The sequence below is a fragment of the Geotrypetes seraphini genome, chromosome 9, assembly GCF_902459505.1.
Source record: "Geotrypetes seraphini chromosome 9, aGeoSer1.1, whole genome shotgun sequence".
NCBI classification, from domain to species: Eukaryota; Metazoa; Chordata; class Amphibia; order Gymnophiona; family Dermophiidae; genus Geotrypetes; species Geotrypetes seraphini.
Window position 1 is genome coordinate 56,806,918 of NC_047092.1, and position 15,530 is coordinate 56,822,447.

The 15,530-nt window shown below is 43.6% G+C and overlaps 1 protein-coding gene across 5 annotated transcripts in view; it reads left to right on the plus strand.

The window, feature by feature from the left end:
• DOCK4 (dedicator of cytokinesis 4) overlaps positions 1-15,530 on the plus strand; it is a 650,492-nt gene that overhangs the window by 388,254 nt on the left and 246,708 nt on the right. For all 5 annotated transcript variants that reach the window (XM_033958349.1, XM_033958350.1, XM_033958353.1 and 2 more), the window contains 2 exons: positions 9,901-9,995; positions 13,919-13,994. In XM_033958349.1, coding sequence (XP_033814240.1) covers positions 9,901-9,995; positions 13,919-13,994 — 171 coding nt within the window. The remainder of the gene's footprint in view (positions 1-9,900; positions 9,996-13,918; positions 13,995-15,530) is intronic.

The following is a 15,530-nucleotide window of genomic DNA, read 5'->3' on the forward strand; positions in this document are numbered from 1 at the left end:
TGCAGACTGACTGTTAGGGCTGTGTGCAATGTTTACAAGACTGAGTGAATGGTGGAAGTGAGAGGGTGTCAGTGTGGGAGAAGGAGATGTTAAGAGGATACAGAGAAGAAGCAAAAGCTACTGTACGGTTTATATTGTGAAAGAGTCCACGACCTATCTCCTAAAACCAACTACTGACCCATAAACATATATGGACCTTTCCCACTTGCATGCTTACCGCACCCACACAATTCAGTCACACACATTGTAAAACCAATTCTTGACCTGGTTGACCACTTCTTTCCCATCTCCATTCCATTGGTATCTCAGGGTAGGTGCTATAATGGTTCACTTCCTTCTTGTCAGGTAGAAGTTTTGTGGTCTAGAGGCTGCCTCTGAAATTTCATCTTTGATACCTTTAAACTGTGGTGTCCCTCGGGGTTCTGTCCTAACCCCCTTGGTGTTTAATATTTTCCTCAGTCCACTAGTTTTGTTTATTCAATCATTTGAAATTAAATTTTTCATCTACATGGATGATATTCTCATAGTCTATCAAGTTAATCCATTTTCCCCAGATCTGGTGCCCCTCCAGTTTGTCTTCGTGCACTATCTGTATGGCTTACAACTCACAAACTTGTTCTTAATCCAAGCAAAACCACTGCTTGTTGAATCATAGGTTCTCTTTCAGTTCCTACATCGCCTGTGAAATTTTTTGACATAGTCATTATATGCCTGTTCAAATGTTTCATTATCTAGGAGTCATTTTTGACTCCAAACTGACCTTCTCAGATCAAGTATCTCAGGTAATAAAGAGCACCATCAGTCATTTTCTTGATTATGACTCTACACACACATCTGCATGTATTTGTGATCTCTCCTATAGACTATTGCAATACAGTCTATTGATGACTTCCCTCCTTCGGTGTTTACAAATACTCCATAACTATTTTACTAGGTTCCCATGTAAGATGAAAAGATGGGATCATGTAATACCTCTCCTCATCTGTCTTCGCTGGTTACTGGTTCAATTTAGATCCCAGTTTAAAATACTTTGTCTAGCCCATAAGGTTCTACACCTCTGTACCCCCTCATATCTAGTCTCTGTTACAATATCTTATACACCTTCTTGTGTTTTGCAATCCCTAGACTTTAATAGTTTTGTCTTACCATCACCCAAAGAAGCCTATTATGAATCAACATACTCTGAAGCTTATTTCTTGGCTCCAGCTCTATGGAATAACCTGCCATTTTAGCTTTGATTAGAACAATCATTTTCAAAATTTAAGGTATTACTGAAATATTACTTTTTTGAAATGGCTTTTGGCACTTCTTTTACTTTCTACTAGTTATCTAGCTATGTGATTGGGATGGCTATTGTTGACTTGTAGTACTGGGCGGTTCCCAAGGTGATGAACCTATCTAGTCTATACTGTATTTTACCCTTAATATAGTTTTATATTGTGATGTGAATGCCTATGAATGAGTGGTGCTGTTCTGTCCTATCAGGCAATGGTGTTGAGCTCATAATGAAGAAACACATATTTTAGAGTAGGGTGGTTCAGAGACAGGGGGAAATAGGACCTCACAATTACTAAGTCTGGCTCTGGAAATTTGCTACCTTTATGGACCATCAAGGGGGTGTTGCAGGCCTTGAAAAAAGCAGTTGAAAGAAGTTAGAGGAGTGACTACTACTCTAATACAAGATAATCTGGTGTTTCACACTAAATTGGAGCAGACAGAAAATTTAATGAGACATCTGAACCTCCATGCTTCCCTCAATTGATAGGAATTTTTCCCCCAGATATTTAAAAAAAATATGGAGGAACTGCTGCTTATTACAGCAGAAGTAATGCAACCTTTAAACAAAATCTATTTCTGTTGCGGATTCACAGAAGTCGATACTTGAGCTGCTGATTCCCCTTTCCCGCGAACAGCAGAAGGCTATTTCTTTAAGAAACTGAGAACTCCTCCCCTTCTGCAGTGGAACACAGCACCCTCATCTATTAGTCCCTTCCCCAACCAACATTTCTCTCTGTCCCTCCATGAGTCCAACTTTTCTTCTTCTCTCTTCCACCCCCATTGGCAGCATGTCTCCCTCTCTCTCACACTGTCCTTCTCTCATTCCCTCCCTTGCTGCAAAGGGAGTGGGGAAAGAGATAGAGATCTAGGGTGCATCTTTCCCACTCCCTCTACTGCCACATCTAACATTTCTCTCTCCTTTCAACCAGTCCAACATTTCTTTCTCTCTGCCTCCTGCAAGCTTCCTGCCTCTAGTCTTCATTCCCTCTCCCAATCAACATTTCTCTCTCTCCCTCCATAAGTTCAACTTTTTGCTCTCTGCCCTCTCCCACTTCCCCGAAGTGTGACAGTTCTCCTTCCTTCCTTTCTGCCCTCCCCATCCATCTCTCACTCTCCATGAGTCCAACACTTTCTGCCTCCTGCACACTTCCTCTCCTCCGAACCTCATTCTGTTCCCCAACCAACATCTTTCTCTGTTCCTCCAGTGAGCCCAATGTTTCTTCCTTTCTCCTCTACCCCTATTGGCAACAAATCTCCCTCTCTTTCTCTCTCTCTCACTGTCCATCTGTCATGAGAGATCCAGACATCTCTTCCACCCCCTCTACTGTCACATCTAACATTTCTCCCTCTCTCATCCCCCGGATCATGTGCAGCATTTTTCATCACTGCCCACCAGCCCCATGCCCATTTCTCCTTCTATCACCCCTCTGCAGCACCATGCAACATCTCTCCCTCCATCACTATGTCCAACATTCCTCCCCCTGTCATTCCCTTCAATCTGTCCCTCTGTTCCCTCTCTACCCCCATATCCAACATTTCTCCTCTTATCCTTCTCTCCCCATGCTTCTCTACCTCTCTTCTCTCTCTATACCCAATTTTCTTCTTCCTTTCCCTCTTACTCACACACTGATGCTCAACAATTCTCCCTTTCTATTCCCTCCCTCTTGTCCCAAGTTTGTGCCCCTTTCCTCCCTCCTGTCTGTGTTCCATGTTCATGCCCTCCTTCCTTCTGTATCGAGTTTGTGCCCCCTCCCCCTCCCTGCCTTCCAGCCATTGTCCAAGAATCGTACTACTCCAATGTCCTAACACGCTCCTCCCTCCCCCCACTCCTTTTTCCCTTTGTCCTCTTACTTGTTCAAACCGCACTACTCCTTCTGCCTTCAGCGGCTTGTTCGGGGGACATGTAGCAGGCAGTGATTTACATGCTGCACGTGGCTGACTCAAACCTTACCGCCAACGTTAGCCCCTTTCTAGTGTGTTTTTTGCACAAATTCAGGTCCAGCAACCATCTCGGATTTTTAGCAATCTTTTTTTCAGCTCCTCTTTGCTTCTTTAAAATTCAGATTTTTGCCAGGAAAACTGCTAGAATGGGATGATGAGGGTCTCCTAGATTGGATTCATGCAAAATTTGTCCAAATTTACTGCTGGTTGAGCATTTTTGCACCGCATGGGGCAGTTGGGGGAGGCACTAACTACTGGTTCAGCCTTCCTTTTAAAGAAGCAGGTGATTTCACGCTCAGCTTGTCGGGGTGGCCATTTTTTATTTCAGGGCTGGATTCTGTGACAGCAGCCAGCCATGAGATCGCAGCCTTAAATGCGCAAGTTTCAATCATCTAAGGGTGACTATGCCCCAGGGTCTCATCGTTGGGTAAACATATGCGGGGTTCCTCAAGGCTCACCTTTATCTCTGACCCTGTTTAATATTTACCTTGCATCATTGGGAAACCTCTTGCAAAGTTTAATTCTTAGGTTTTATATTTATGCTGACGACATCACTATAGTCATAAGAACATAAGAATTGTCGCTGCTGGGTCAGACCAGTGGTCCATCGTGCCCAGCAGTCCGCTCACGCGATGGCCCACTGGTCAAAGACCAACATCCTAACTGAGACTAGCCCTACCTGAATACATTCTGGTTCAGCAGGAACTTGTCTAACTTTGCCTTGAATCCCTGGAGGGTGTTTCTCCCTATGACAGACTCCGGAAGAGCGGTCCAGTTTTCTACCACTCTCTGGGTAAAGAAGAACTTCCTTACGTTCGTATGGAATCTATCTCCTTTCAATTTTAGAGAGTGCCCTCTCATTCTCCCTATCCTGGAGAGGGTGAACAACCTGTCCTTATCTACTAAGTCTATTCCCTTCAGTACCTTGAATGTTTTGATCATGTCCCCTCTCAATCTCCTCTGTTCGAGGGAGTAAAGGCCCAATTTCTCTAATCTTTCACTGTATGGCAACTCCTCCAGCCCCTTAACCATCTTAGTCACTCTTCTTTGGATCCTTTCGAATAGTACCGTGTCCTTCTTCATGTACGGCGTCCAGTGCTGGACGCAGTACTCCAGGTGAGGGCACACCATGGCCCAGTACAGCGGCATGATAACCTTTTCCGATCTGTTCGTGATCCCCTTCTATATCATTCCTAGCATTCTGTTCACCCTTTTAGCCGCCGCCACACATTGCATGGACGGCTTCATCGACTTGTCGATCATAACTCCCAAGTCTCTTTCCTGGGAGGTCTCCCCCTAATGTGTCTGACAGTAGAGATAACAAATTTTATAGCAACTATTCTGAAACAGATTGAATTCTGGATGATTGATTTCAAATTGAAACTTAAACCTGAAAAAACTATATTTTTTCTTGCAAGTCCTAGTGACAAGATTAAAGAATCAATGATACATCCGAATGTTTTTGACTATCCTATAGAACAGTTCATAAAAATATTGGGAGTGACTTTAGATCGACACCTTACCTTATAACAACACACAGATTTGTTACTCAGGAAATGTTTCTCAGTTCTTTGGAAACTCTGAACCATTATGAAATATTTTGATACAGCTTCCTTTCATTTGTTAGTTCAGTCTTCGATACTGAGTATCCTTGATTATTGTAATATAATCTACCCGGGCGCCTATAAGAAAAAAACTAAAAGTGGTTCAAAACACTGCTGTCTGACTGATTTTTGATCTGAAAAAAGTGGGAGCATGTTACTCCTTATTACCAAAAATTACGCTGGCTACAGATTGAGGCTAGAATTCTATTCAAATTCGCATGTATTTGCTTCAAATCAATCTTCGGCATGTCTCCAGGTTACCTCGTTTCTCTTTAAATCTCTCCAATAAGCCCACACATAGAATCCAGTTATTCACATATCCTACTGTCAAATCGTGTCGTTTGAAGAGATTTCTTGTGAGAACTCTCTTCTTCCAGGCAGCCAAAATGAACACCTGGTTTGGCAAAATCATGCCAGGAATCCCATCCTATTATTTTTATAGAAAACTATTAAAGACACAACTATTTGACAAATTTGTAACCCAAGCTTCCTAATGCTTTTTAAATACAACATGTATTGTGTACATTCTAGAAATTGATGTATCTTTTTGAACTGTATATTCACTGGATGTTCAGCTTTATCTGCTGTGAACCGCCTAGAACTATTTGTGGTCTGGCGGTATATAAGAATAAATTATTATTATTATTATTCTCAGGGTGCATGAGATTTTTGTGCTCTGAGTTTCCAGCCAAGAATCTGTCTATTCTATTCTCCCTGCACAGTCTCTGCCCAACGTTTCTTCCTCAGGGAGTTCAGTGTCTGCATCAGCTCCGTCTGTTCCTTCTTCACAGCCAGTTTAGGGGGTGCCAGTGGCGAATCTGGTCCTCGAGCATTTGGTTGTAAGGATGCCCTGCTCAGAATGGAGGATCTGGATTTGAATGCTGGATCCGCAGATCCTTTAGGGCAGGGCTGCCCAAGTCCAGTCCTCAAGATCTACTGGCAGGCCAGGTTTTCAGGATATCCACAATGAACATGCATGAGAGAGATTTGCATACCAAGAAGGCAGTGCAGGCAAATCTCTCTCATGCATATTCATTGTGGATATCCTAAAAACCTGGCCTGCCAGTAGATTGCGAGGACCGAACTTGGGCAGCCCTGCTTTAGGGGCTCTGGATCCTGGTGCTGATCATACTGTGGTACTCTTGTTTAACTTTGCGGCGCTGCTTGATCTGATGCTCAATCTTTGCAGAGCTTGAGCTACTTCTGTTACTTCTTCTCCCTGGCTTTGTAGCGTAAGTTCGCAGTGAGTCCTTTCCGTGGCAACCGGATAGCAGTCTTATAGTTATGGACCAGTTTGACTCTTCGAATGGGCTTTTCTGGAATGCTAGGGCTATCTCCCGCCGGTATCCTCTGGCGCAGGAGTGACAGCAGCTGTTACGGTGGACCTAAGTGATTCCCGAGACGCTAAGGTGTCCTGACGCACATCACTGCCTAGTGCCAGTTTATTGACTCTGCTAATTTAGAAGTTAAAGCTGCTGTGGCGAAATCCCTACTCTTCAAAAAATACATAAAACCTATCTAATAGGACCAGCTTCTACCTAAACCCCACCTAACCACTCTACACCCTTAATGTACTCTAATATGCTTCTAACTACCCAACTAATGCTAAAACGCCTCTACTTACCCAACACTTACCACCTTAAGATCTCAACAACTCTTTGGTAATTCTTATTACCCAACATTTATCACCTTAAGATCTCAACAACTCTTAGGTAATTCTTATGTGACTCTTATTACATCTCTTATGCTTTTCCTGTAAACTTTTATGTAATCTCTGAAAATTTTTATGTAATCTGCCTTGAACCGCAAGGTATTGACAGAAAAGAAATCACTAATGTAATGTAATGTAATCCTTTGTGTTGTGCCTGCCTAGCTTGCTACGTATGCTTGAGACTAAGGCGGTAGAGCCGCCTCCTCATCTTCTGAGGGCTTGGATGGACTTTATGATGGATGGATCTATGACCTTTTGAGAGGGCTGGCTTTAGAGTCAGTGTATTTATTCTATGTCAGCCTGCTGAATGCTTTGGGTTTGGCAGTAGGCTGCCGCTATGTCCTCCATGGCAACTCTAGCCCAGCTGCCTTTCATGGGCAATTGCTGTTGGGCAATTGATTGGATGCCATCATGACTTCGGTGATAGATCGTCGTCTGCAGGCGCTGCTGAATGGTATGGCGCCCCCCCCCTTTTTTTTGAGGGGGCTCCCACAGGATTTCTTGTGCCGACAGACCACATTATCCTTCCTCATCATGGAGATCCTTTCAGGGGTCGGTTTGCGAACTACAAGCGCTTTCATCCTGCCTCTGCCCGAACTGTCTCTGATTGCACTTCCTTCTGACTGTGCAGCCAATATTTCTTTCTTTCTGCCTCCTGCACGCTTCCTCTCCTCCGGACCTCATTCCCTTCCCCAACCTGCATCTCTCCCTGTCCCTCCATTAGTCCAACTTTTTTTCCTCTCTCCTCTACTTCCTTTGGCAACATGTCTCTCTCTCTCACTGTCCTTCTCTCATTCCCTCCCTTGCTGCAAAGGGAGTGGGGAAAGAGAGAAAGATCCTGGGTGCATCTCTCCTGGATGCATCTCTCCCACTCCCTCTACTGCTTCATCCAACATTTCTCCCTCCTTTCCACTGGTCCAACATTTCTTTCTCTCTGCCTCCTGCATGCTTCCTCTCCTCCAGTCTTCATTCCCTCCCCCTCCATGAGTCCAACTTTTTACTCTCTGCCCTGTCCCCCTTCCCCTGAATGTGACATTTCTCCTTCCCTTCTTTCTGCCCTCCCTATTCATCTATCCCTCTCTCCATGAATCCAACACTTTCTGCCTCCTGCATGCTTTCTCTTTCTCCTCGCCCCTTCCCTCAAGTGTGACATCCCTCTTTCCCACCCCCCAGACTATCTCTCTTCAACCCCACTTGCAACATGTTCTCTCCCCATGCCCCATTTCTCCCTTTCCTCCACACCATGTCCATTACTCACTCTCTCTTCACTCTCACTCATCCTGCAACAATTTTCCTTCCTTCCTTCCCCCATTTCCACTCACAACTAATATGCTGTCTCCTCATGCACCATCTGATCTTCCACTGCGTGCAACACCTTTCCTTTCCCTCCCCTTATTCAAGTCTAGTAGCACCTTTCCCTTACCCTCCCCTTATGCCAGGTCCAGCAGCACCTCTTCTCCCTTCCCTTTCCCTCCCCCTTGTCCAGCAGCACCTCTCCTTCTCCCCATGTCTAGCAATATCCCTTCTCTCTTCCCCATGCCCAGCAGTACTTCTTCTCCCTGTCCAGCAGTACCTTGCCTCTCCCTAGCAACAGCTCACTGCATGCTTTTAACTTCCCCATGCAGCTGTCACTAGTGTTAGTTTAGCTGCAGTTTCATCAGGCAGCCTCGGGGCCATTGCTAGGCCAGCCCGCCTCCGATGATGCAACTTCCTCTTTGGTCGGAGGGAGACCAACCTAGCAAAGGCCCTGAGGCTGCCTGATGGAACCGTGCTAAACGAACGCTAGGGGCAGCTGCATGGGGAAGTTAAATGCACGCAGTGACTGCTGCTAGGGAGAGGAGAGGTACTGCTGAGCCAGCGATTTCCATCAGGCCTTTCCTAATCCTGCTCGCCTCCGATGATGCAACTTTTTCTTTTGTAGGATGCGGGCTGGCCTAGCAAAGGTCACACAGTGAGCTGCTGCTGCTTGTGTTTGGAGGGGGGAGGGAGGCTGGGGAGAGAAGACAAGGAAGGCGGGAGATATGCAACGGCAGGAGGAAGGGAGACATACAGCGCCGGTGCTGCATATATGCATTTGCAGAAGGAAGTTGGGAGACATGCAACACCAGTACCACGTACCCCCTTCAAGCAGCTTGTGTATCATACTGCATGTTGAGAAACACTGGTCTAAAATATTTAAGTGTTCTATTTCGACAGCTGCCTTGAACATGCACAGGCTTATGTTGGTAAATCTAAATGTACTTTGCCTATCTATCTGCTCTGGTTCCCAATGCCATCTTTATATTCACAGATCAGCTTAGAGTCTGTAACATATTTTCAGTAAGGGACAGAACAGCTTAAGGAGCATGAGGGTAAAACCATAAATCATTGCATAGTTTTTTTTTTTGGTTTTTTTTACTAAAGCATAACACGTGCTAAGTGCCATATGGCCCATAGGTATAAAATAGGACACACAGCATTTTGCACATATTAAACTTTAATAAATGGGCCCCCAAATTTGCTAAGTGGAGGCCCAAGCCTCCAGCGGTCAGCTGAGCCATGTTTGTAAAATTAATTTTGCAATGCAGAAATGAATTTAATTCTTTTATATTGAGCTATTCTTTGAGAGAATTATTCAGTTGTTGCCTTGATTTTGTAAGACAGAAATATATCAATTTAAAAGATAACTGGAATTCCCAGTTCACTCTTTATTTGTATGTTAGTAATTGGATAGTATTGAATTTTTGTTTAGAGCAATCATACATTGATCATTGAGGGTCATTTAATTCTGTTTACTGAATTGATTCTGTTAATCTAATTATAACGTCCTATTATAAACATTGTAAGTAGTAGTAATACTGCAAGCAGGAGCCCAAGAAGGCAGTCTTTTAGGAATCACCTGTGAAACATATAACAATTAAAAGAGTTGAGAGTAAACTTGTCAAAGTCTTTGACATATTTAGTTTGCTTGTTTGGAAAGCACTCGATATACAGAATAATAAAAATAATGAGTATGCTGGCTTTTGTAATAAATCTGCAAAAATGAATGAGCACTTTAAATTTCTGTTCTGAAAAAATTGTCATTTGAAATGCTTGTTGCTGCAGTTGACTTATTGTGCACTTGATTCTAAAACCATCCTAATTTCAAATGTTTTGGATTGCTTTGTTATTTTAATGCTCTCATTACTGAACTTTTACACAATAAGCAAATAGAAAAAAATATCTTATTTTAAAAAACTATTTCTAAGTCTGTCTGGGTCTAAATTTCTATATGCGCTGTTTCATTTACTTTAGTATGATAGCTTTTATGTTGATATGTATTTCTCTTCTTTTTAATGTAAGCACATTTTTTTCTCATGTATTGAGCTGCTTTCTTTATTTCCCCAGGATTTCTTGTTACAGATTTTTACTGTGTTTCGAATACTCGTAAGACCAGAGATGTTTCCAAAAGACTGGACTGTGATGCGTTTGGTTGCAAACAAGTAAGATTAAAATACAGAAGTATGCCACTGACAGAGTGTGGTGTAAAACTACTTAATCATACAATAAATATGATACGTCCAAATTTGAAAATGCATGAAATTGGCTTGGGGCTTTGTACTGTTTGCAAACCTTTAATTTCTTCTGGATTAACCATAGCAAATGTACTCTCAACATTATGCTTGTGGAAATTAATTTTATAAGTCATTTACAAGCTTGTGCACTTTTCTCATAGATGTGCTCAGAGGTGGAGTTTGAGTGGAACATGAGTGGAGTCGCAAATTATGCTCAAATTTTATAAAGTACACATTTGAGCAGGTATAATGTTGACAGCTTCCTTGTAGATGTAATTTCTGCAGCATTTGTACCAGTATTTCATAAAGACTCAAAGATGTCCTTTTACTAAATGTTGTGCAACCGACTGCATTCCTAAGGGTTGCATGGCACTTAACATATACTAATTTGTTAGCATGCACTAAGGGGCCGATTCTATAAACAGGCATCCTGATTGTAGGTAGTTACTATCCCTATCTATCCCCAGTCAATTCTGTTCTGTCCCCATCCATATTGTTACTGACCCCTCACCATCCTCAGTCAATTATTTTCTGTCCCTGCACCATCCCCATCATATATTGGTACTGTCCCCTTAACATCCGCACTATTTTACTTCCCAATCCTGTACTGATCGCAAGAGGTTGTAAATTCAAACAATTGACCTTTATGTACTTAGTGAGCGTAACCACTTCCTTGTATAATGTTACAAGCTCGCTTACCTCACTAAGGATAGCCATTCAGATCAACTTCCAGTTTTTGATGGCCGATAGAGAGTATAAAATCGAGATTAAGACCTGTACAGCCTATCCAGACCTCATCTTGAAATACTGCTTTCATATTAGCTCCATAATCAGTCACATAGATAAGACTAGCTTTATAGAAATTACTCGTATACTCAACCAAGATGCTTGAAACAAATTGATGAATAATCTTACCAGTTTATCATGGGTCTCCCTCATTGCCACAGTTGTTGAAAACATGCATCAGTTTTCATCAAGGTGAGCTCCTTTCAATTTTTACTTTTAGCTGAGGTGTTGGTCTAGTTTTTGAGTCGAGATGTACATGGGGACAGTGGCGTAGTAAGGGGGGGGAGGCTGACCGCTCTGGGCACTGCTTGGTAGAGGCGCCAACACCTCTCCTCCTCTCTGACCTCCCCCCTCCATCCCATTCCTCCCTCGCTGCACTCGTGCCTTCACTCCCCTCCCCCTCCACCACACCTTTAGCTCTTCGCCAGTGCAAACAGCAGCTCCAGCCTTCTGCTTATTTCAGCTTCAGCGCTCCCCTCTGACATTACTTCTGGGTCCCGCGACTAGGAAGTGACGTCAGAGGGAGAGCCACTGGCAGCAAGTTGGAGATGCTAAACAGGTACGGGGGAAGGGAAGGAGCATGCATGGCAGGGGAGGTGGAGAAGAGGATGATAGGGGGCACCACAGCCCTGGGCACCTCCCACCCTCATTATGCCAGTGTGAGTACATCCCCATTCACTTTTGATCCATCCTTGCAGATTTCTACTGGTTTCCTGTTTCCTCCGTTCCCACACACACATTTACTCAGAAGTAATGTTAGAAGATATATATTCATAGAAAGGATAGCAAATACATGTAACAGCCTCCCAGTAGAAGTAATAGAGATAAAAACAGTAGCAGATGGCATGAGATAAGAACAGAATCTTCATTTGCTGAGAAGTAAAAGGAAAGCCAGAGATCTACTGTCTATGGCATAATAAAAAGAGGTAAATTGGTTATAATAGATGGTCCCTGTGGTCCTTATCTACCATCATATTTTGTGTTTCTCTGGATTTTGTCATCCCTTCCTTGTTCTGCTGAATCTTTCTGACAATCTCATTCTTACTTGTAATTGGATAGAGAAAAGACAATAAGTGCCAAATTCTCAAAACTCATTGGTAAAATCCGGTGAGTCGAAGTACTGGCCATAGTGGGAGCGATTTGACTTTTATGGGCGATTCTCATCATAATAGCATGCAAATTACATGCATGCTATTTGTGCAGAGAATCACCAGTAAAAGGGGGGGGGGGAGAAACTGTGCCTGGTGCTTGCTCAGAAGAGTATGGATTCCAGAGAAATGTATATTGGTACTAGATCCCAAATATGTCACATTAGGATAAAAACTTGTATTGAAAAAACATGCACTATTAAGGATAACTATGGCAAATTGTAACCTGGAAACTGTTTGTACCAGATCCCTAGTTTGTATCAAGTTAGGATACAACTTTATAATGTAAACTTGTTCTCTAATTGTCAAATTGTAACCTGTCAACTATTTAATATGTATGTTTAAACTAAAAGCCATTCTGAGCTCTTTGGGGACAGCGGGATAGAAAACAAAATAAATATTCACTAGGTATAACTTCGCTCCTGTCAAGGTTGCTCTACCTGCCCCGATCAACTAAACTACAGGTCTCCCCATGTTCTGCCAGCTCAGCTGCTGATTGACTGAAAGGGAGAGCAGCAGAAAGGAAAGTCCCCCCTCCTGCCAACACCCCCCTCAGCTGCTTCTGCCCCCCACCCCCACCCCACCCTGTACAAGATATGCAGGAGGGATGCCCACTCATTCCTACTGGCAGCACAGGGGTTCTAAAACAAACCCTGTACCCTCTGTATCTTAAAGGTGAAGGACCCTCCTGCTGCTGGGGTCCCCACATCCCCGACAACCACCCATGATTGGCCCAGGCACTCAAGGCCTCTCCCATAGGAGGGACCTTAAGCGCTTGGGTCAATCAGAACCTTAGGCCCTCCCATTGCATTCCAGGGTGCACCAGGAAGGGATCTAAGGCTCTGATTGGCCCAGGTGCCTAAGGCCCCCTCCTTTGGGAGAGGCCTTGGGTGCCTGGGCCAATCAGAGCCTTTGGCCCCTCCCAAACCATTTTGAAGAGACGGGCCTGCTGGACGGAGGGAATGGGCATCCATCCGGCATTCTTCAACACTAAGGAATTGGGGGGCACAGGGGGTTGTCAGGGGGTCCTTCACCCTTAAGATATGGGGGGTACAGGGGGTTGTTGGGGGACTCTGGTGGCAGGAGGGAGTGTGCATCCCTCCTGCTGGCCTGGGTAGGGGGGCATTGAGTGGCCCTGGGGAGGAATTGGATGGCCCTGGGGGGTTTGCTGGAAGGGGGAGGAATCGGGGTTCTTTTTTTTTAATTGGGGGCTTTTTGTGGTGAAGTCTGAGCTGTCAAGCCTTACTTTCAGTGCCTGAGCCAGTCAGCGTTCAAGCACTGACTGGAAAGTAAGACTTTGACAGATCAGACCCTGCTGGAAATTTTTGCAAGCAAATGTAGTACGAGATTAGAGAATCACTTGAACAGTTTAGAGAATTGCTCGGGGTGCTTGTTTTAATATTAATGACCTAATACTTCCATTTTAATATTAATGACCTCATTGTACTACATTTGCATAGTATGATTGGAGGCTGCTAGGAAACATGGAAAAGAGCACAGTGAGCTGTTCTGAGAATTGGCCAATAAAATATTTGGATGTTAAACCAGCTAGGACTGGTTTAGTGTCCATCGTTAAATACAAGGTGAGTTTTGAGAATCTGGCCCTGAGTGTATTTCCAACTTAATGCCACTATGAAATAAAGTGGGAGCTCCTGAGATTATTTCCAAACCTGGGATCTCTCAGAGAGAGAAAGAGATAATGGTTACTGCGGATGGGCAGAATCTGCCATCATTTTTCCATGTTTTTATTCCTTTCATTAACCTCCAAATTTTATATATTTTTACTGTTAGTGCTTTCTATGCTATATTATGCCTTTATTCTAGTTTTTAGTTATCTGATTGTGTGCATTTGGGTATAAACAGTGTTAAAGTGACACTATCTTCTGTAACAAAAGTTAACTTTTTTTTTTTTGCCAGTGTTATCGTTACAACAGTGTTGTATCTATCAGATGCCCTTCGCAAGAACTTCTTAAATGAAGGTTTTGATTATAAGGTAAGACTGCTTTATAATTATTTCAGCTGTGTAAAAATGCAGTAGAAATATTTAATGATTGGTTCTATAACCACTTTGGGGAAAATTCTATAACCAGTGCCTAAATGTAGGTGTCGGTAGGCATCCTGTCAATGGTCAGTAACAGCAGGGTTGAAGCACCTACTGATGCCTAAATAAAAGGCGGCTGAAATGGCAGGTGGAATCGCAGCTAGGAAGCTGCTGTAGGCTGCAGAACGCCAAAGTAGGCATGGCTAACCCCCGAAATGGCATTAGGCGATCTAAAGTAGCTACCCAGCAGTGGGGAAATTTGGTCTGTTGAGAGCACGCCAGAACATTGTATCATACAGAGACAGGCTCACAAACAGCGTCTTTCCTTGATGAAGCCTTTTTTTGTGAAACGAAGACACTTTGTAGGGAATTAAGATAAGTGCTGTAATGGTTCTATATTATTTATGACACAAAATTTGGAGGATTTTTTGGCCGATGATGGAAGTCAATTCTGGGGGGCAGTGTTCCTCTATAAGATTTATCTTGGCGGTTTGTCCCTTCTGCTGAGGTCTTTTTTCTCCATTTAAAAAACAAAAATGCCAGCAAATTTGGTTATTTGCATTTATATAGTAACAACAAGTCACTGAGTTCATTGAGATTGTTGTGTTTCCACTTTGTGTACTATGGATGCCAGACATAAGAGGCTTGTAGAACCTAATCTTCCCCAGCCCCAATTGTGACCTTGCCCAATTCACCTTCTACTGCCAGCAATGTAGAACCCATTCTTTTACCAGTTTGGCAGCACCAGCAAAAGCAATGCGAAGAAGTGCAGGACCAGTTCCTGTGCATGCCAATGCTAGCTCTGCCAATCATGCCCCCTCAATGTAAACTTCTTGCACTGGAGGAATTTGACCAGTGAAGCATGTAGGAAGCTGGTCCCATGTGTTTTCACCTTGTTTTTGTCAGCAACTGCTTGTAACCTGCCCCCACTAGGGAGAGACTATAAGAGGAGAAAGGGAGAGAGAGAGTGGGTGATGCTGGATTGAGGCAGGGTGGGCAGAGAGAGACACACACACATAAAGCGAAAATGGAGTAATGCTAGATGGGCAGAACAGACACAGAGAGAATGGGATAATGCTGAATGGTGAGAATAGACACCAAGAGAACAGAATGATGCTGGATGGAGAGAAGAGACACAAAGAAAAAGGGTAGTGCTGGATGGGGAAAAAGAGAGAATGAGGTAATGGTGGATGGTGAGAAGAGAGATGGGTTAATGCTAGATAAGGAGAAGAGAGAGAGACATGGAGAAATGCTGGATGAGGGAGAAGAGATGGGTTAATGCTAGTTAGGGAGAAGGGACAGAGAGAGACAGAAATACTGGATGAGGGAGAAGAGAGAGAGAGATCAGAGTGGTGCTGAATGGTGGAGAAGAAACAGAGAGAAAGAAGGTAATACTGGATGGGGAGAAGAGCCAGAGAAAGATCTGGGAAAATGCAGGATGAAGGAGAAGAGAGAGAGAGGGGGGTGATTCTAGAGGGGGAAAAGAGA